Source organism: Protopterus annectens, chromosome 14.part0 (assembly GCF_019279795.1).
Source record: "Protopterus annectens isolate FY-2018-M chromosome 14.part0, PAN1.0, whole genome shotgun sequence".
Classification (NCBI taxonomy): Eukaryota; Metazoa; Chordata; order Ceratodontiformes; family Protopteridae; genus Protopterus; species Protopterus annectens.
In genome coordinates, this window is record NC_056748.1 from 280,449,111 (window position 1) to 280,470,876 (window position 21,766).

The 21,766-nt window shown below is 39.2% G+C and overlaps 1 protein-coding gene across 5 annotated transcripts in view; it reads right to left on the bottom strand.

Annotated features, from left to right (window-relative positions):
• The window catches only part of GBF1 (golgi brefeldin A resistant guanine nucleotide exchange factor 1), a 4,751,435-nt gene that overhangs the window by 561,219 nt on the left and 4,168,450 nt on the right, over nucleotides 1-21,766 (bottom strand). For all 5 annotated transcript variants that reach the window (XM_044055999.1, XM_044056000.1, XM_044055998.1 and 2 more), the window contains one exon: nucleotides 18,120-18,366. In XM_044055999.1, the coding sequence (XP_043911934.1) occupies nucleotides 18,120-18,366 (247 nt within the window). The remainder of the gene's footprint in view (nucleotides 1-18,119; nucleotides 18,367-21,766) is intronic.

Below are 21,766 nucleotides of genomic sequence, written 5' to 3' on the forward strand. Positions count from 1 at the left end.
TTCTCTTTTCTCTTTATTTGCATTATATTTAGAAATCCATAATGATATCCAGGATGCGGAATCCTACATCAAGGCACTCTATATGCATCTTCAGGATTGCATGGACCGTGCTATCCAAAATAAAACCAAGACTCCTTCCTCAAGCAAGAAGAAACCAGTCTGGTGGACCCTGGCCATAAGCAAACTTTACAATAAAAGGAGGAGACTTACACAAAAAAAGGCCAAATCTCAAGTAGAAAAATCATCCCTGATCAGCATTAGTAAGAAATTGAGGGCCCTCATCAAGTCAATTAAAGCTAATTTTGAAAAGAAAGTTGCCAAGGATAACCATAAGGCCTTCTATGGCTACATCAAAAACCTAAATGGCAATGCTCAGATCTGTTCTGAGCTATTACAAAATGGAACAAAATACACTGACCCTTCTGACATTGCCAACATCTTGGCTGACAGGTTCAGTGCAAATTCCCCCCACCACCTACAGGGCCTATTACCATTCTAGGGGATTGTGTACATCCAATTATTACTGATACGTTGGTTAACAAGGCTCTATCTAAAGCTAAAAACACTGCCTCCATGGAATCAGATGGTGTCCCAGGCTGTGTCATACGCAAGCTCCAAAAGGAATTAACCCCACATCTTAATACCCTGTTCAGTCTCAGCCTCTCCACAGGATATATGCCCATAGAATGGCACGCTGCACTGGTGGTCCCGCTACACAAGGGTGGGGCCACAACTGACCCTGGGAACTACTGACCAATAAGCCTGACCAGTCTGATCTGTAAGGCTATGGAGTGAATCATTATGGAACTCATAAAGGGAGAGATTGGGAACCTCTAGTTGCTGGACCCCACACAGTTCGGCTTCGTCAAGGGCAGATCATGCCTCCTGAACCTGATGGATTTCTTTGAGACCGTTACTCAGGCTATGGATAAGGGAAAGGAGGTACACACGGCTTTACCTTGACCTTGCTAAGGCATTTGACACCATTCCCCATTCAGGTATTATTGATAAGCTCACCAGCCTGGGCATAAACCCTTACGTCACAAGATGGATCGCAAACTGGCTCTCAGACAGATCCCATAAAGTAAGCGTAGTGGGATCTATGTCCGAATCCAGGCCAGTAACGAGTGGTGCGCCTCAGGGCTCTGTCCTGGGGCCCCTCCTGTTTGGCATATACTTATCAGAAGTACAGGCAGGCACGGAAGGGCTGTGGCTGACTAAGTTTGCGGATGACTGCAAACTGGGTGCTATAATAGAGTCTCCGGCTGACATGGAGATCCTCCAGAAGGGCCTAAATGAGACTGATGCATGGTGTCAAAGCCATGGTCTCAAGCTAAAAGCAAAAAAATGCGTAGTAATCCCCTTTGGAAAAAACAGAGTACCCGCAAACTACAACATAGGAGGTAATCCCCTGAAATCTGAAGAAGAAATAAGGGATCTAGGGACCCAAGTAGATAGTCAGCTTTCCTTTGATAACCATGTTGCCAAAGTAGTTAGAAAATCCTTCTATGTGACCCAGCTGATCACGAAAGAGTTCGCATCAAGATCTAAGGATGTAATGGTGCTCTCCTCTACTCTTCCCTCATCAGACCCATTATTGAGTACAATGCACCAATTGGAATGTACCTGGCTAGACATCTCCAGCAGCTGGAGAGACCACAAAGGTACCTAACCAAGAGGATTACTGGCCTCAAACAATTGCCCTATGCAGCACGATTGAAAAAGCTAAGAATGTTCTCTGTTGCATACCGCTTTCTCAGAGGCGATCTCTGTCTAACGTGCCCAGCCATGTCCAACCCAGAATTGTTGAACATGCTCCATCTTAGCAAAACCAAATCTACTCTAGCTACACGCTCTAGGGATATAAACCTCAACACAACAATGAATAGAACATGCTGGATTGATAGATTCCCTTCGCAGAGACTTCCCTTACTATGGAACAGGGTCCCGATCTACATAAGACAGAGCCCCTCACTATCACTCTTCAAGAGGAACCTTGATGAGTGGATGGGTAACAGAAAGTTCACACCGGGGATCACACCAACAGCACTACTAGATAGGGGCCAAGGGTACTAGCTGCTAGTACAAGGGTCTAGGGAACTACTAAAGGGGCGGTGAATACCGCACAACGTGGCTGGGCTAATATATGCCTTCGGGCAGATAGCCCATTACCAACCTATGAACCTATAAATTAACAAATAAAATAAGGGACTCAGACATTCAAGGATATAATTGGTATAATAGTCAAAGTAAAGCTGGCAATATTTCCAGATAATATTACTTTATACTTGATAAAACCATTAAAGGACATTTCAGTGTTGTGAAACATTTTGAGAGAGTTTCAAATTTTTTTGGGATACAAAATTACTGAAGCTAGAACAAAGGCAATAGCTTAAATTATGTGACAGATCGGTGCAGTAATATCCATATTTTATGGGGACATGATTAAAAGAAGTATTTAGGAGTATGGATTAAGAAAGATTCTGATGTGGCAGCTAAGGATATGTGTGAAGAAACTAAACAATAGATAATACAAAAAACGTAGAAAATGAAAGCTCTGTTTTATGGCTATGGATAGTAAGATACAAGCAGTTAAAATGTCTTTGGTCCTTTTAGTTTTATACAGAGGTCAGGCATAATTTTATTAACCAGAGGAGAAGTTGTGGATAGCAACTGATAAAGAGCTGAAGGATGTTATCTGGGAGGGGAAGACAGCAAGAGTCAAGTCGGATAAGCTGATTCTTCCAATAGAGCAAGGTGGTTTGGGATTACTCGATTTGAAGAGGTATTTCAGAGCTACACAGTTAAGGCTCTTATACACAGCAAAAGCAGAAACCTAAAACTCAAAGTTAAAAGGGAAGATGATAAATCGTGGGGGGGGGTGTCAAGAAACAAGGATAGACTGGGATTTTGGATACATATCTTTAAGGAGAACAACGATAACCATACAGAATATTATATTAAAAAAGTAACAGAAAGTATTCCAAGAACTAAGCCAAAATGGAGAAAGGAGATTCTGCCAAAAGAGATGACTGCAATTATGGATATAGAAAATAGGCAAGAGGGTGCTGGGATTTACTGGAGAAAACTGGCAAAAGAACCAAGGTACTGGGAGCAAATAAACAGAGACGGGAAAGGTAATAGAATGGTAAGAGACCAAACATTTACTTGGAATACAGGCTAGAGATTGCCTTCCCTATCAAGGAATGATATAAGAGAACAGGCAAAAAGAAAGAAATAAGGGGATCCTAAGCAAAATATAAGCACTGGCACAGTTTTTAGTACAATCTAAAACCGAAGCTGCTGTTAAAAAAGGAATAATTAGAAAAGCATACAAGATATTACTTGACAAATACAAGAATCAGAGGAAGTTAGAAAGAATTAGGAATAGAGACTGAATAAGCAATTTACAAAGAAGCAATGGGGGATGTATGTATGTTTCCCAAATTTACAACAAAATCTAGAAGATTTAGGACCTTTGCTTGGAAGTGTTTACATAAATATTTGTATACCCCAAGTAGACTCCAAAGATGTTTTTCCTCAGGTAGATAGCATATGTTGGAGGTGTGGTGGGGAAGAAAGAGGTAATTAGGAACATATTTTCCTGGGAGTGTAATGAGTTGGCAGACTTTAAAAATTCCCTGCAGACTACTCTATCAGAAATACTGGGTGAGCAAACTGGTAGACCTACAGAAATAATTTGAGCTACAATACAGAATTGGAATTGCCTAGACATAGTCTAATTATTGTTGCTGCCAAAAAAGCAATTACTAGAAAATGCAAACCAGAGTCTAAACCAACTGTACTAGAAGTAGTAAATGTAGTAATATAGATAAAACAACTGGAAATGGGATCTTTAGAAAAGGGTAGGAGCAAATTACATAGACAAAAAATGAGAATTGTGGGAACAATACATACAGAGGAGGAATGAGGTTTAAAAGAAGGCAGGATTTGAATGAGCTATGTAATATCTGACTGACAGTGACTGTACAGAATACAAGTGATGCATAATGTCTGCAACTAAAATTATGTCAATAAGGTTTGTTTTTATTTATATAAATATGTGATTGCCTATGTCATAAGTGATAATTTAAGAAAGATGTTTCTTGTTTAAAAAAGAAAAAGGAAAAAAATGTAGGCTAGCAGATGGGAAATATGAGAAGTCATCCATGAGCTGACTAACTTTTAAGCTTTAAAAAACAGCTAAATTAATCACTGCTCCTAGATGAATATGAAAAGACTTGCTACAGTGTATTTAAAAGATGACACACAGATCCAAGTCAAAGGAAAAAAAAAATAACACTATTTAGAGAGTATTTAATAGACAGAGTTAAGCCCAACATGGAGGGGGGTTCAATAATAGGTGAAATAACCTATGTCACGGATGAAAGCTAGTTCCTAAACATGCAACAAGCTTGCCAGGATGGGGCTGACAGTCCCTGTTTACTGCTGGATGCATCAACAGTGGGACAATGCAAGCACCTGGGGTGAATTATTTTAGAGCTGTCAGGGCCTTGAGTATTTCATGACAAGCTTAAAGGACACACTGAACAAGATTTGGGGACACAGTGTGTTACTAGACATTGGACTATACTTCAAAGAGGCCCATCTGGTAAATGTTGTCTCAAAAAACAACAAGTACAATTATATAAGTAAACTTCCCATAATAGTACATGTTTGAATGATCACTGCTGCAGTAACTTTAGCTATATGGCTTATATCCTTCCAAGGATACAACTGCCAGCCAGCTTCCAAAGCTTCACAGCACCTTCCATGTGCACAAACTGTCAGGCAGTTCGACTGAGCTAAGTAAAAGGCAAGTTTGCGACCAAGACCTTGCCAACAAAGATAAATGGAGGCTGAGCTTAAGCCCTGAAGGACAAGGTTAGGAAGAACAAAAAGTAAATAACCACACCTTGGAATAAATAAAACACCAAAAAACAAGGGGAAAGGAGGGAGGGACAGCTGCTGCAGCACTGATCATTCGAACATCTACTGTTATGCTGAGTTTACTTACACATCTGTACTATTTTCACTGTATTGATCATTGTTGCAGGAGCCTTACTATACTGGTAGATTACCCCAGCTTACAATATTTAGGCAGAGGAAGGAGGAGTCCAACAGCTCTTGGACAATGGTCCTTGCAAAGCCTGATCTAGGCCTAGTTTATAGTGCTTTGCAAAAATTGTACAGAGGACCAGGCTGCAGCTTCTAGAATACTTCTAGAATCCAAACCTTTTCAAAAAGCCATAGATGAAGCCAAGGCCCTAGTAGGATGGGCCTTGAGCCTGCCTGGAATAGTTTTGCTGTGGTGAATATAACAAAAGGTAATAGTCTTGGGCAACCATTTGGAAACAGTCTGTTTTAACACGGGTTGCCCCCTCTTATTCTTACCTTCACAAGAAATGAACATTTGATTTGAAGATCTGAAAGATTTTGTTCTGTCAAGATGGTACCCGAGTTGTCTGTGGACTTCCAAGATATGGAGTATCATTTCGCCCTCATTTTTAGGTTCAATAAAGAAAATCAGGTGATGGATAGTGTTGCTTAAAAGTAAACTCCGATATCACTTTAAGCATACAAAACAGATTACTTCTCAAAGAGACCCTGTTCCTGCAAAAAATGAGATAAGGGTGACTCACCATAAGAGCTTGCAACTCAGATACCCCTCCTGCAGGGTTCAGAGCAATCGGTAAAACTGTTTTCCATTTTAGCAACCTCAAGTTAGGTGGCTCAAATGGATGTGTTAGCTAACACAAAATTAAGATCCCAAGAGGATCCACCAGTTTTCTTAGAGGCTTCTTACACAAAACCCTTTTCAAAAGTATTTTGGAAAGAGAATGCATTTTAAGAGGAGGATCCATGGGCAGACACACGGAAATGGACAATAAATGAACCTTGACAGAAGAATAAGAAAAGCCATACAATAGTAACTCACACAAATATTGTGAGACCATCGAACAACTAGCCCTGAATGGGTGCAGGTCATGCTGCTGGCATCAACTAGAAAACCTTTTCCATTTGTTAATATATGACTTTCTAGTAGCAGGCTTTCTTGCCTCCAGTAACAGCTGCTGTACATCCTTAGAAATCAGGTACCTAAGCAGCAATAATGCCCGACAGGGTGTGTTATTGTGTAAATAACGCCCACACATAGGTATTCTATACTCTGAGAAGGGCGTTATTTACACAATAACACATACCCTATTGCACTCTATCAGTTGAATTGTTTTGTATCTGTTTTTGTTTTTTTTTAATTACTATATATATATATATATATATATGTGTGTGTGTGTGTGTGTGTGTCCCCTTAGAAGCCCCATATCCCACTTACTCGAAACTCAAAAGACAGAGATGTAAATTCCGACATCATGAAAGACTGACCACCTGGAACACCGACAAAGCACTAACGGTAAGTAACCACTTGGCCAGCATGCTGACAGTTATACATAGAGGAGTCTAGATGTTTTAAACATCCTGTTTCAGGAAAACTATGGGAATTATGTCCATCAGCTGACCATAATACAATCAACTTGATTTATGTAGCACACTGTGTGAAATGTTATTATTTTTATGTTGGTAAGACCAACAGAAGATTAAGGGACAGGATTTGTGATCATATTTACTGTACACGGAGGGGGGAATTTTTCAGTGCACTTGCCAAACACACTTTTTTATTTCAGGTTTTGTCTGTTATACATGATCATGGTAGACTAGGAACTATCAGTTATACCACTGAGAACACTGAACTAGAGTGGATTCTAAGGCTTGGAGCCAATAGGTGTATGGGGCTCAATTATTCTGTTCCTATAAAATCTGTTTGAAAGTTGAAAAAACAAATAAATTCTAGCTATATATTTTTTTACTCTAGGGGCATGAAGATACATTTGTAATTAGCTTGTTTTGTTAACTGGACCATTGATTATATTTTTTTGAGGGAACTTTATTAGTTTATTGATTAACTGGCAGCTGGTGATTCTGTATATATATATATATATGGATGCTGTTTTTATGTCTGATGAAGTGGTTTGTTTAACCGTGAAAGCATTTACTCCTGGTTTTATTCTACAATAAAAGATCTTCCTTGAACATTTTTGTCAGCTTTTACCTTCCAGATTGGGGAATTTCATTGATATATATATATATATATATATATATATATATATATATATATATATAAATAGATACATATATAGAGATATGTATGTATATAATTTTTTTTTTTTAATTTTAAATAATTTTGACGTAAAACAGTTGCAATGCCTACTGTTGAAAACTTTCAATAGAACATGCTGGCAAATCACTGGGGTTTAAGTCACAAAATAACGAGCTACATTTGAGCTTCAGATTTTATCATAACTGTCAACTAATCAGGGACAAATCTCAACAGAATCTAGGACAAATTCAGAAGCATTCAGGGATACTTTTAAAATATTAGCACTATTGAGACATTGTCAGAAAAACACAGAATGTGAATTAATACAAATTTTCTAAAGTAAAAAGTCTATAACTCGTATTTATTGTCATAGGTAGGTACTAGGCTATCGGTCCTGGGGCCTATACAAGCCCAGCCAAAAAGGTACACTGGCTTTTGCCACCCAAGAAAATTATTTTCCTGTGCCACTGTCGAGCAGAGCCACAGAGGTGATCCCCGGGGTGAATTTCCTATTTCCCATCCAATCATCAAGATTTTTCTTGAAGAGTGCTAATGAGGAGCTTTGTTTGATATAGATAGGTAGTTTATACCAGAGTATGGGAAGTCTCTGGGACAGGAATCTATCCCTCCGGCATGTTCCGTTTATTGTGGTGACAAGGTTTAGGTCCCTAGAGTGTGTAGCTTGGAGGGATTGGGATTTCTTTAAGTGGAGCATGTCCAACAGCTCTGGGTTTGACATAGCTTTGTATGTTAGGCAGAGATCACCTCTGAGTAGGCAATATGCGATGGAGTAAAGCTGGAGTTTTTTGAGATGGTCTGCGTAGGGCATCTGTTTGAGATCGGTAATCCTCTTTGTGAGGTATTTCTGCGGCCTTTCCAGTTGTTGTAGATGTCTTGTGAGATGCATACCAAAAGTGGCGTTGTACTCTATAATGGGTCTAATGAGTGATGAGTAGAGGGGAACAATGACATCTTTTTTTCTGGATGAGAAACCTTTTGTGATGAGGTGTGCCACGTAGAAGGATTTCCTGACTACTGTGGCGATGTGATTATCAAAGGAGAGTCTACTGTCCACCTGTGTCCCAAGGTCTCATCGCACTTTCAGTGTTAAGTATACTGCTGCCTATGTTGTAGTTCATGGGTACAGAGTTTTTACCAAAGGGGATGACAATGCACTTTTTGGCATTGAGCTTGAGGCCATGGCTTTGACACCAGGCATCTGTCTCAGTGATGCCCTTTTGTAGGATGCCACATCGTTAGGAGTTTCGATTATGGCTCCTAGTTTGCTGTCATCTGCGAACTTTGTTAGCCAAAGACCTTCTGTGTTAGCCTGTACTTCAGAGAAGTAGATACCAAACAGGAGAGGACCCAGGACTAAACCCTGTGGTACTCCACTTGTCACTGGTCTGAAGTCGGATTTGGAGTCTGCTACTTTCACAGTGTGGGTTCTGTTAGTGAGCCAGTTGGCAACCAATCTTGTGACATAGGGATTTATACCTAGTTTAGTGAGTTTATCTATAATTCCAGAGTGGGGGATGGTGTTGAAAGCCTTGGCAAGATCTAGATAGGCTGTGTGAACCACCCTACCCTTGTCTACGGCTTTGGTGACTGCTTCAAAGAAGTTTATCAGGTTTAGGAGATATGATCTGCCTTTTACAAACCCAAACTGGGTGGGGTCCAGAGTTTGGAGATTGCCAATGTCTTTTTTTTATAAGTTCCATGACGATACGTTCCATGGCCTTGCAGACTAGGCTCGTCAGGCTAATGGGGCGGTAGTTCCCAGGGTCCGTGGTGGCTCCCCCCTTGTGAAGTGGGATAACCGTCGCTGTGCGCCATTCAGCAGGCACAAAGCCTGAGGTGAGTCTATGATTGAACATGGTACTTAGGTGGGGTGCCAGTTCGTTCTATAGTTCGTGTAGAATGCAGCCTGGGATGTTGTCTGGTCCCATGGATGCTGTGTTCTTGGCTTTGGAGAGTGTGGTTTTTACCTGTTCAGCCGTGATTACAGGAACTTTGCATTCTTCCGGTATAGAAATGGGCTCTTTAATGGGTGAGAGGGGGGGGGGTAAAGTTAGCACTGAACCTATCTGCCAGGATGTTGGCAATATCAGTTGGGTCTGTATATTTAGTGCCATTGTGCTGTAACTCAGAGCAGATCTGAGTGTTGCCATTGAGATTCTTGACATAGCTATAGAATGCTTTGTCGTTGTCTTAAGAATCAGTGGCGATTGTTTTCCTAACTAGCTTTGGAGGATTTTATCAGGGATCGCAGCTTCTTACTGAGGCTGACCAGGGAGCTCCTCCACTCATGGCCTTTTCTCTCTTTTGCAACAGTTTCTTCTTTCTGTTGTACAGTTTGTTTACAGCAGGGGACCACCAGATTGGCTTCCTTTTTTTGGAGGATAGCATCTTGGTTCTGTTTGGGATAGCACAACCCATGCACTCATGTAACTGCTTACAAAGTGCAATTGTGTTGGATTCAGTAGTCGTAACTGTATTGTCCATCTGCATGGGTGTCATGAAGTTCACCACTTCTGTCTTAAGAAGCATGAAGTTGGCTTTGGAGAAATTTTTTACCATGGTTTCCTTAATGGGGGTGGGGGCAGGATGTGGATATCTAGGGTAATTAGCTTATGGTCGGATTGGACCAATGAGGTGTTGACTTCAGGTGTGGAACACCGGTCACTCATGTTGGTAATGACTAGATCTAGGATACTGTTGACCCTGGTGGGGGTGTGAATAAGTTGATCCAGGGCATTGAAATTTATGAATGCCAGAAAGCATTGAGCAAAGGAGTTGGTACATGAGTAGTTTTCCCAGTTAATGGTGGGGTAGCTGAAATTGCCCATTATTAGGGTGTTTGGTTGAACCCTAATATTTTCCAGTACATCAAGAAAAGAGGAGTGGGAATCCTGGGGCATGATGGGTGATCTGGAGCAAGCTACAATTTGGATTGCAGTTTTGCCCAGAGTTAGTTGCACTTGGATAACCTCGGCTGCATTATGCTGAGCAACTAGCCTGGAGGTGTGGATATCCTTAATGAATATGGACACACCTCCACCTTTGGTGTTCCGGTCCAGGTTACATGGCCGAAAAGTGTGGTATGAGTTATGGCCTGGTAGTGCAAGTGTGCTCGCTGGAGCCTTGAATCAGGTCTCAGTCACTGCACAGATATCGATGTTCTCCATTTTAAGGAGTGCCTCGAGTGAGTGCATTTTGAGATTTAGATTTCTAGCATTGAATAGCATCCCCCTCAGTTTTTGCTTGCCTGTTCCTGTTAAGGTGGTGAATTTGTCATTTCAACCTTGCCTACAAAAGGCACTATAGGGGCGGCAAGAACCTTAGCCAGTATCTGGAATCCAAGGGGTGACAGGTGCAGGCCATCTCTGGCAAAGCATTCTGGTCAGTCGACCATGTCATCCCAGGCAGACAGATACTGGATCCCTTTAGAATGGCACCAGAAGCTCAGCCAACTGTTGAAGTCAATCATTTTGTCCTTGCATTGCGGCATCATTTTGGGTGATGGCAGAATGCTACTCAGGGCTAGGGTCATACCTGCCTGGGCTACAAGATCGCAGAGCTCTTCCATGTCTCTTTTCATGTAGTCCAAAGAGGTACATCTCAGGTCGTTCACACCAACATGGACAATGACAGAGTCATATTTGTAGTTGTTGTGGAGTGACCTGAGTGCGTGGGTTATGTGGTGGATCCTGGCACCCGACAGGCAGCTGACAGTAACCTTCTCCTTATTTAGCCTGGTGAGTGGGACATCAGTGTGCCCGACTATAGAGTCACCTATGGCTAGTGTGTTGGGTATGTTGTTTTGCCTTATTGGCTGTGGTTGAGTGGCACACTGAATCTGCGGGCTATGTGTCATTTGGGTTGTGTTGGGGGGTGGAGGTTGCTTGCATTTCTGCTTTGGAGGTCTCTGTTGCTTGAGCAGATTATTATTGAGAGCCTCTGTGAATGTTTTTGTGTTTCTATGTGTGGATTTTGGTGGTGTAGATTTAGTGAGACTATGTGATGAGTGTGGTGCTGTGCAAGTGTTTACCTTTTCCTCTTGACTGTCAAGTTCAGTCTTGATTGGAGAGACCTTTACCTCCAGTTTGGCTAGATAAGTGCATCTCTCACAGGCTGTAGTGTTGGGTGGTAGGAGGAGAGGGTTGTCTGTGTACATGAGGCAATTTCTACATTACCCCAAGATGTCCAGATTCATCAGATAGACAGGAGAGAACACTGGGAGCTGACCCTTGGAAATGCCTGAATAAAAAAATATTTTCCTCTAGATAAGTGAGGAAAGTGAGTACAAGTGCTGCTTTTCTCTAAGCAAGTGAAGAAAGTAAGTACCAAAACTGTTTTCTCTAGGTAATGAGGAAGGCTGAGTGCTGTAGTAATTAGTAGGTTATTTAGTGCTTACAAGTTCTGAACAAGTGCTGATCACGAATAAGCAAATTCAAGTGCTAAAACTAAGAATCTGTATCTGGACTAAACTAGTTACAGGAAAGAGGGGAAACAAGTGCAAATGCAGGCTTTTAAATCAGAAAGTTGAGAGAGACAGAAAAACTACCCAAATGGCCAATAACTACAACTTCTGGGCCAGAACCACACCTTATGTGGTAGATAGGTTACCTAGTGCTTACCACTCCCACTGATAAGCTAGAAGGCTTCCCTCCAACACAGAAAGCTTGGGAGGGCTCAGAAGCTTAAATATAGTCCTGGATACAGCAAATCTGAATCTACACTAGTTACAGGAAAGGTATATATATATATATATATATATATATATATATATATATATATATATTTTATACATATACAGAAAAGTAGCTAAAACAGCAATAAAAACAATTCAAATGCAGTGCAAGCTAGCACACGAGTATTAAATGTAATTTACTACCTTTTCTCCAAAAGCCCCCAGTTTTAGGAAATATTATGGGAAGCAGAGCTAAAATTTGAGTCAAAATCAGGGACAGTTATGGACTTTATATCCTTCCGAAAATGCATGTTAACATAAATATTATAGCAACTTTCTAATTTTATACAAGCAATATTTAAAATCTGTCTCTATTTTTCAGCCTTTGTCCTGCATTATTTTAGGCTTTATCCAGATTTAGCAAGGTAAGAGGTTGAGAGGTACACATACCTCTTACATGAAAGAGTTGCATCCACTGCTAGAGTGATCTCTCTCTCACACACACACACACACTTTCATGGATGCAAGTTCCCACACACTCACACATGCAGACGGAAACACACACACACACTTTTCTATTTTTTTTTTTATTAGCCGTTTGTTTTAATTTCACACTTGCTAAATAGCAAAAGCACTGCTTAGCAAGAGTAAAATAATGGCGCAATCTCTCTTACTTTCATGCATGCATACCAACACACACGCAGACAAACACACACATTTTTCAAATTAATTTTTTTATTTTATTTTTTTTGTTTTACGCTTACTAAACAGCAGAAGCACTGTATAGCAAGAGAAAAATGATGGCAGCTATTATCTCAGTTGCAGTTTGAGTCCCATGGCAGCTTAATATGCTGCTGTGAAGCAGCAGACTCATTTTTCAGCAGGCATTACCATAGTACCTTAACACTCTGCTGTAGAACGTTCATTCTCCAATATTCTCCATTCAGAGAGCTGATGTACAGGTCACTCATTCTCTCAAACAAATTAAGACCCTGTCATCCAGGCAGTCAATAGAAGATGACTGATACTGATGTGCATCAAAATCACCTGGTCTTGTGTGAGTAGATCCAGTCTGTAAGGAAGCTTGTGGTAACTGCCCCTGGCCATTTCTAAAACAAGTTGCCTGGGCCAGAAGAAAGTTACCACAATTATCTTTGAGGATTCCTTCTGAATCTTCGTAAGTACCCTGGACATTAGTGGAAAGGCATACAGGAACATTCCTGTCCAAAAAAAGAAAAGGCATTCATTTTCCAGGCCTTCTTGCATGGAGTCCTGTAACAGATTTTGTTTTCCAATTGACTGTTCAGACAGGAGGCAAACAGATTTACTTGACTAACCGATGGATCAAATCTTGGGAAACCCTCTAATCTAGTTTCCATTCATGAGGGTTTGCCCTGGTCCTGCTCAGCTTGTCTGCCATACAGTTTTGCTCTAACAGAATGTAGGATGCCTGCTGAGTGAGACTGTGCTGTGAAGCCATATTCTAAGCTAACATGGCTATTCTGCAAAAAGGGTATGGCCTGGTCCCCCTTGGTTGTTCATGTACCACATGATTATGGTACTGTCTGTAACCACTTGAACAGGTCCCAGGGACCAAAGATGGGTCAGAAAGTTGAGTGTCATAATAAGGTAAGCATTTTCTTGATATTCATGTGCTTTTTTCTGTCCTTGGGGTCCCAACACCTCATGCACTTTTATCCCTCCTGAAACTGCTCCCTAAGCAAATCCAAAGCATATGTGGAGACTGACTGTTTTGCAGCAGGGAGGGAGAAGGGGAGACCTAGTTTTAAGGAAAGTTTTAAGGATCTCTATTGTCTCCACCAAAATATTTCTCATCTGACAAATCACAGCACTGGGATCTGAAAAGATACGGGGCGTTGAAGCTTGGACCAAATAAATTTCAGATACCACTGTACATTTCTCATAGAGTTTTGCCAGGGATGATACGGCAATCATAGATGCCATGAGACCCAAAACCCTGAGGTATTCCCTTGCTGTGACCAAAGTCTGAGTGGTAAACCTCAGAAATAGATCTAAATAAAGATTTATTTTTCCTGTGGAATAAAAGGGGGGGTTGTCTATCTCCCATTCCAGGAGCACAATCCTTTGTGAGGAGGTCAAGAAAGACATTCAAATGTTCTCCTGGAATCCCAGATTGTGCAAGAAATCTCTCACTCATGAGAGAGAATCTGACACCCTGAAAAAGACTCTGCAAAGATAAGTGACGCCTCTAAATATTGAAAAATGTGGATACCTTGTAGTCTGCAGTGAGCTATAATTAGAGGTAGACACTTTGTGAGCACTCTTGGTGTAGTGGATAATCTAAAGGGTAAGGCACAGAACTGATAATGTGATCCAGACAGACAAAATCTTAAGGAACATCTGAAGTCTGGATGAACATGGTCAGGAAACTGGAAAGAGGAAGAAGAACTAACAGGTTGCGAAATGACAACTTTTTGAATTTGGGCACTATCACAAACAGGTTTAGAAAAGAAAGATCCAGAACTGGAAACCAAGCATTTTATTTCTTTATTTGATACTAGGAACATCTTGGAATAAAAAAACTTCCTCAACTGGGAAGGAGGAACTGGTTATAGCATTCCTTGGGACAGCGAGTGATGAAGAACAGGGGGAAACAAATGAGTCGGTTCTGCAGGATAAGGAATGACACCCTGGAAAGGAGGAATTTCCTCCCACTACCAACTGTAACCTTGATGAATTATTTTCAGAACCAATTTGTCTGGAATAATCTGTTGCCAAACAGAAAAATGGAGATTCAGACTTTCTAGAAGAGAAGAGGGGCTGGGGGGGGGGGGGTCAACAATTAAAGACTTGTGGATTTGTCCCCGATTTTGGAAGGTTTGAGACTTCCTTTTGGACCCCCCTTGCCATTTCTTCATAAGAGTATGGTTACCTGAATTTTGTTGAGCTTGTTTATTCTATTTGTTGCCTACATTGGATAAGAAAAAAGGAAAATCCCTCATATCATCTGGGAGGTTCTGACAATGCAACCAAGCAAAGCTTCTTAAAACAGTACCAGCCCATGGCCATAGAAGAAATATCAACAGAATCATACATGTACTGTAAACAATGAGTAGTGACTTTTACAATAAAAGAAACTAAGTTATTTAAAGATTTTTCTTCACTAGAAGAGACTGTAGATACAACATTCTTCATACCTTTACAATTTGTCAGAACGTTTAACATACGAGCCTGACAATTCAAAATTCTGAAAATCTAAGCTGAAGTATACACTTTTTTCACATACCTATCAATAATTTTCTCAACCTTATTAGAAAGAGTGGGATTGGCATTAACTAAGTGCTTAGCAGTGGAAAAGACTGGCAGATTCTAGAAATAGTCTCAGAAAAAGAGAACCTCTCACAGGAAAAGTCAGAAACTGAAACATCCTCAGTCTGAATCAGAAATCTGAGAAGAAAACCCTGTCTCTGTCCCTTCATCCTCCTGTACAGATTCAGAATCTTGAATCTCATCGGGAAATTAGGTATCCGTCTTTCTTTTAGCAGAAACTTTTTTAAAAGTAGCGTTAGCATGGATTTAAACCTGAGCTACACCCAATAAACTTCTCCTATCTAAAGAAATTTGAGGAGGAAAAGATACAAGTTTAGTTTTCATTTTTTTGACAGGAAATATTTGAACAATGGTACTGGCAGCTTCCTCAGAGATGGGCACAACATTCTGACAAAACAGGGAAGCCTTCCCTGTTTTCTCTTCTAGGACCAACAAGACTGGTTCACATTTGTCTATGAAGGGGACCCCAACAGCCACAGAGGACATGGCTAATCCCTGGTCCATAGTGATGCAGTTGCTGCATCACAGGAATCTGACATAAAAGATGAGTGGTCTGAAGGTACAACTAATTGCAATGACAGAATTACCCACCTGTGAACGAAGCAAATTGCTAGCCTGCTGTAATGCCAATGGCTGTTTGCTTAACATTTTCTTTTAGTGGCTGGAAAAAGGACCAGCTGTGGGACCAACAGATTGCTCCATGGTCAAGCCAAAAGTGATGCCAAGCAGCAAATGTCAGTAAAAAGAAAAAATCTTTAAAAGTCACTTTTTTCACAAACACAGTAAAAAGCACTTTAAAACACTGCAGCAAAACAAAGTAAAATAGACACAATCTCTCAACAGAAAAAAATGCTAGTTTTCAGTTACTTAACTGACAGATCACATAGTATTTGTAAGTACTATATAAACTTTAGCATGGTTTAGTCTAACCAATGTGACTTTGGTTTAGTTAGCTAGAAATGGCTTACAACATGCTTCTTAAACTTTATCAATAGTTATTTCTTTTACTTTAATGCAAAAAATTTTTGAATACGAAAAATTATTAAAAGTATGATACTGAAGATTTTGTGTGTGTCCGATTTTAGAGGAAAACAAACAGTCCTTCTACTTCTTATGCAATGAGCACATTCCCTTTATGGAAAATAAAAGTGCTTGTTTGTGGTGAAATTAATTAAAAGACACGTGCAAAACAGATGTTTGTAAGATAGCTGTGGGATATCACAGCATTTGCAAGACAAAAGCTATGGTGATTTTTTTTCACACAAGCCCCCCCCCCCCCAACAAACCACACACCCATATTTACACTGGTACTGACAAGCCAGATTAAATGTTTAATCGTGCTCAAGTGACAGCAGTAGTCACTTTTACACAAAGCCTACTTTTTCCAGAAACATGTACCCTTCTGATGTTTAAATGTAATGAAACTGAAAGACCACCATGAGTTAGGTACTTCATCTTGCTGCTCCCATATACAAGCACAACCATATTTAAAAAAAAATACTTGTGCAGAAGTGTATACTATTACCAATACTCACTGATAAAACGTGTAATTTGCATGTCCTTTTTAATTTTTTTTTTCATTAACATTACTGGCCATGAAGGTCATGAAGACTATAGCATCTGCTTCCATCTGTGATGTCTAACCAAATGACTAAAGATTACGATGCAAGTTCCAAGACTGGTGATAACCTGATCTGAGTGCTTACGTCACAAAGTAACAGACTGTGGACTAGCTAGCTACAGTTTTCTGCTATGTGAGAATAAACGAATTGAGAATCTGATCCTAACAAGGATGATGTCTTTCTTTTAGCTATGAGCTGTAATTCCTTTGACATTACTTTATTTAGTAACAATATTAATGTAATAATTAAATAATTATGACTGAAATGTTTGAATGGATGGAAAATTATTTTATTTTAAAGTCGTACTTTTTACAAATTTTAAAACAAAGCATATAGGTAAAACAAGTTATCTTGGCACACACACATTCTGCCCTACTCTGTGGGTGCCAAGATTACTCCTCACCTTAAGTACAAGGATTAAAACACATCAGTTAAAAGATTTTGTAGTTGGTTCTGGTGACACAGAGGGATAACATTTTGATAAAAGCCTACATGATATGAATTCAATTAGCAGCTCCACCAACTGACAAAACCAGCAGGGTGCCCATCATGGGATGGGAGTGTGGGGCACATACTGTCTGCACCCCACACTCCCACAGTTCCCTGAAAGGAAGCAATGCAAATGAATAGTTCATGGAGGCTTAAGGCTCAAGAAATCACTACCAGGTGGTAGTCTTCAACATGGGTGTGCAAAACAGCAACTGCCATTCAAGCACATCTACTTATAGATGCTAGCTCTTCTAAAGCAAAAGATAAACTCCAACAAGGAATAAAACAGAACAAAGCAAATGTATTCTAAATTTCTAAAAAAAATGTATAAATTTATCTAGCAAATTCTCATATGCCTATCTCAAATCATTTGAAACTGTAGATACAATAACATTCTCTGTATCTTTAACAACAAGGTAATATCATAGCAAATATCTATACTCAATACAGCCATCATTGACTATAGTCATCTAAGGTAAAAAACTACATTGATCAACTTATAGTACAATAAAGCAGTCATTAACCTCTGTTTTAGTAAGAATAAAAAAAATCCTTAAACGGGAAGTATAAACACCCTTATAATCACTTTAGAAATTAGTAATTTGATTTCTTTTCCTCGTTACCACCTGAATATGAAACTATTACCATGTGGCCATATGTTAAATGATTGTTATTTAAGAAGCAGGTCTGTTTGATCACAAAACTGTAGTTCACATACATCATTACATGTAGTTGCATTCAATTCAAGTAGCACAATATATTCCGTCTTGAATCTGCAACTGAAAGAAATGATTAAACATCTCATATATTATCACTATTTCTGAATTCAAGTAGTGACACTATTTACCTCCATTCAAACTGGCCTCCACAAAGATGCGAATGGTTCTGACACAGAGTTCAAAGTTCTCAGGAGTCACATGTGCTGCATCTCGGACAATGAATGACAGGGACTCCACACATTTAATGAGAGATTTAGTGTCATGGTTTCCTAGCTCCTGCCCCAATGTCAGGCTATACTGGTTTACTAGGGGGGCTGGTCCTTGCTTTGCACTTGGAAGGCAGGGTTTACTTCCACTGATATAATCTCTTTCAACCTGTGGAAGTGAAAAAACAGAAGCATAGAAAAAATACAAACATAAGCAGATATCAATAATGCCCAAAATGCACATTTAAATTAAATATTCAACATTACAGCAGATCAAGAGAAAGATGCTCAGAAATAGATATGAGTAACTGAAGCTCATACCCTCAAATCACATGATTTCAAACCCAAAGTCCAAAGAAAACCAAGTCAAATGCTACCCATTCACAAACTCAAACACACAACATAGATATTACAGAGGGTTTACCAGCTTCCTGCAAACTCATGAGTGGGTTCTGACCTGACACCTCTTAACATTATTATTCTCAAAATATGCCAATGTAAACTTAGGAGAAGGCATGGCAACACATGGAAAAAAGAAACCACATATGTGGACAGAGTAAAAACAAAAGTTATATACCTACCATGAAAGACAGATCATCATCCATGCAAGTTCACCTGAACTGAAATACCAGTTACGACAGACAGCACCAACGCCAACATCTTTAGGATTTCCTCAAAGCTCAACCTCTTCCTTTCGCTGTTACAAATCACCTTGTTTTCCACTCTTCTGCAGATCAAGTATGCTAGCTGATTGCCTAATGACCTACAGGCCTTGCATGTTGTCAACTAGGTCAATACAAAAAGACAACAGGACTTTCAAGATGGATGCACACTGAGTAACAGCTTAACTCTAGCTCTCCCAGTAGACTTTTCTGTTTTTGGGTAAATTTCAGTAACTGGCTAGTAAGCCAGGAAAAAAAGAAATAAAGAGCACCTGGAAAAAAATCAGCTATGAAAAATTTAGAAGAAATACTGACTGGGGAAAGTTCTGCAGCTGTTCAGCAAAAAGCAATGCAACCTCCAAACATGAATTCCAGTAAACTACAGGAAGATACAAGACAACTGCACACAAACTTGGTTAAAATAAATGAAAGAAAAAACACACAGCAGACACCAGCAATTAGGCCAAATAGCTTTTAGTAACAACCATCTGGTACCTCGGCTTTTTGCCTTCAAGGATACAACAGTGTGTGCATTCCAGCAATTTATACCAGGTGAACCCCACCATTAATTAAATCACATTACATTTTTAAAGTGCACAGTGCCTATTTATACACATCCATCCCATTTTAATTAAATGCTATTTAAAATTTCACATGTCTAATTTATTAAACTTTTCTTACAGTTAAATATACACTTCATTCAAGTTACTTTTGCAAAAGTTGCATATAAATAATTTATTCAAATAATTATATTAATGAATAAATGAATAAATAAATACAATATTAACTTAAGCTGACCTCCAACTTAAGACCCTTAGGGTAAAGTGTTACATAGTTCAAAATCATTTTGTTTTGTAGTTTGTTTAACTTCTGGCTCAAATCACACACCCCCATATGAGCTTGGTTGAGCTAATATGCTCATATATTAAAAAAGAAAGAACCATCACTCCCTCCCTGCTCATTGTTAAAATGTTCCCCTACAGGACTCCTAAAATTCCTATTTTGGATATCACCTAGGTGTTCCAAAATTCTAACTTTGACTGCCCTCTTAGTTTGACCTATGTACCACTTGATCATCATGCATCCACAGCCCACAATATATACCAACCAAAGGAATTGCATGTAAACCTTCCTTTAGAAACAAATTTTCGTCCATTAATGCTACTACCAGAAATAGTCCTCATTTCCCTACATACCTTACAATGACCACAAACAAAAGATCCTACCATATGTAGAGACACATTATATAATGGTGTATTCAATAACTCTTTTAAATTCAAATACCTTTCGTATGAAAACTTTACCAACCCAGGGAACAAATCCCCCACCATCTCATCCAAACAATTTGCCAAGACTCCATAATTATTCTCCTCCTGATTCCAGAAAATGGGGAAAATCTGGATACAAAATACAAATATTTTCCAAAATATAAAGGCTTAAGGTTCCTCATAACGCATGGTTCTTTTTGTATTATAAACCCCATGTGTTCCTTCACCACTTGAAAGAGTGCACCTCAAAGCTCTATCCAAAACATCTTCTGTATAACCACTCTTAACCAATCTCTTCCTACCATCTAACAAAACTCCATACTACATTTACTTTCTGATGTATTGCATGCAATATGTTGAAATTCCCCCAAGGGTAGTGAATCTATAAGATGGGGGGGTCATACTCTCAGCATGCAAAAAAGTATTGATTGCAGTGGGTTTCCCAAAAGGTCTATTTTGAACATTGGATGAAGTTATCAATGTAACACTCTGCATCCAAAAACTGCATGGTGGAATTGCCCTCTATCATAGAAAATTTCAAGCCATGAGCATTCTTATTCAAATCTGCTATAAACTTTCTGAATTATAAAAAACAAATCATCAATGAAACACCATGTGCTCCCTATAAACTTCAGTACTGTAAATAAATTCTTTTTCAGAAAAAAAAAACATATAAATTATTGCATATGTTGGTGCATAGGGGGCACCCATAGTTGTGCCTTTTCTTTGAAGGAAAATGTTGTTGCCAAACTTAAAATGATTGTGGGTTAAGCAAAATTCAAGAAACCTTACCACAAAAGCAGTTTGGGGCTCATCCCCCATGATATCCCAAATAGCCTCCAGTCACCATCTCATTTGTATGTTGATGTCCAAAGAGCTCACATTTACTACAACTCAATAAAAATCCTCCTGCCGTTTTTCTGTTCTAACAACCTCACACAGGCATTGAGTAATTTTAATATGGGCAGGAACTCTTTCCAAAATTTCTTTAAATACAGAATCTAGAAAGACCCCAGATTATACAAAAATGAGTTACTACCAGAGACTATTGGTCTTCCTGGTGGGTTGGCAAGGTCTTTATGCAATTTGGGAATGGAGTAAAAGATTGGGTTACAAGGTTTCACTATAAATAGTTTTTTTTAACATCTTCACTTGACAAAAAACCCAATCTTTCACCCCTCTCCAATATTTCAAGTTCACCATTAAACTGAATGACTGGATTTTCAGTTAAACAGACAATTTTCCTCCACCAATAATAATTCATAAACCATCATGTCATATTGAACCCTTGACATAATAACCCAACTGCCTCCCTTGTCGGCCTGCTTGAACACACAATCCTTCAAAACACCTCTTAACCTTGTTCAATTCTTCCCATCCTAATTTCTTTCAAATTAAAATGGTTACATGACTTCAAACATTTTTTATATTCAAATTCCATCTTTTTGCACAATAATTGTTCAAACATACACACTGCAATAGAACATTTAGGCAGTACAAAGTTGCTAACAGGTAAAGATGGAACAACAAAATTAGTATACCCAGTATTAAAACTGGTAACATTCACATCATTCTCATTTAGTTCATCACTAAAACGTGAATCATATTCATATGTAGAAAGCTTTAACAATATATCAAA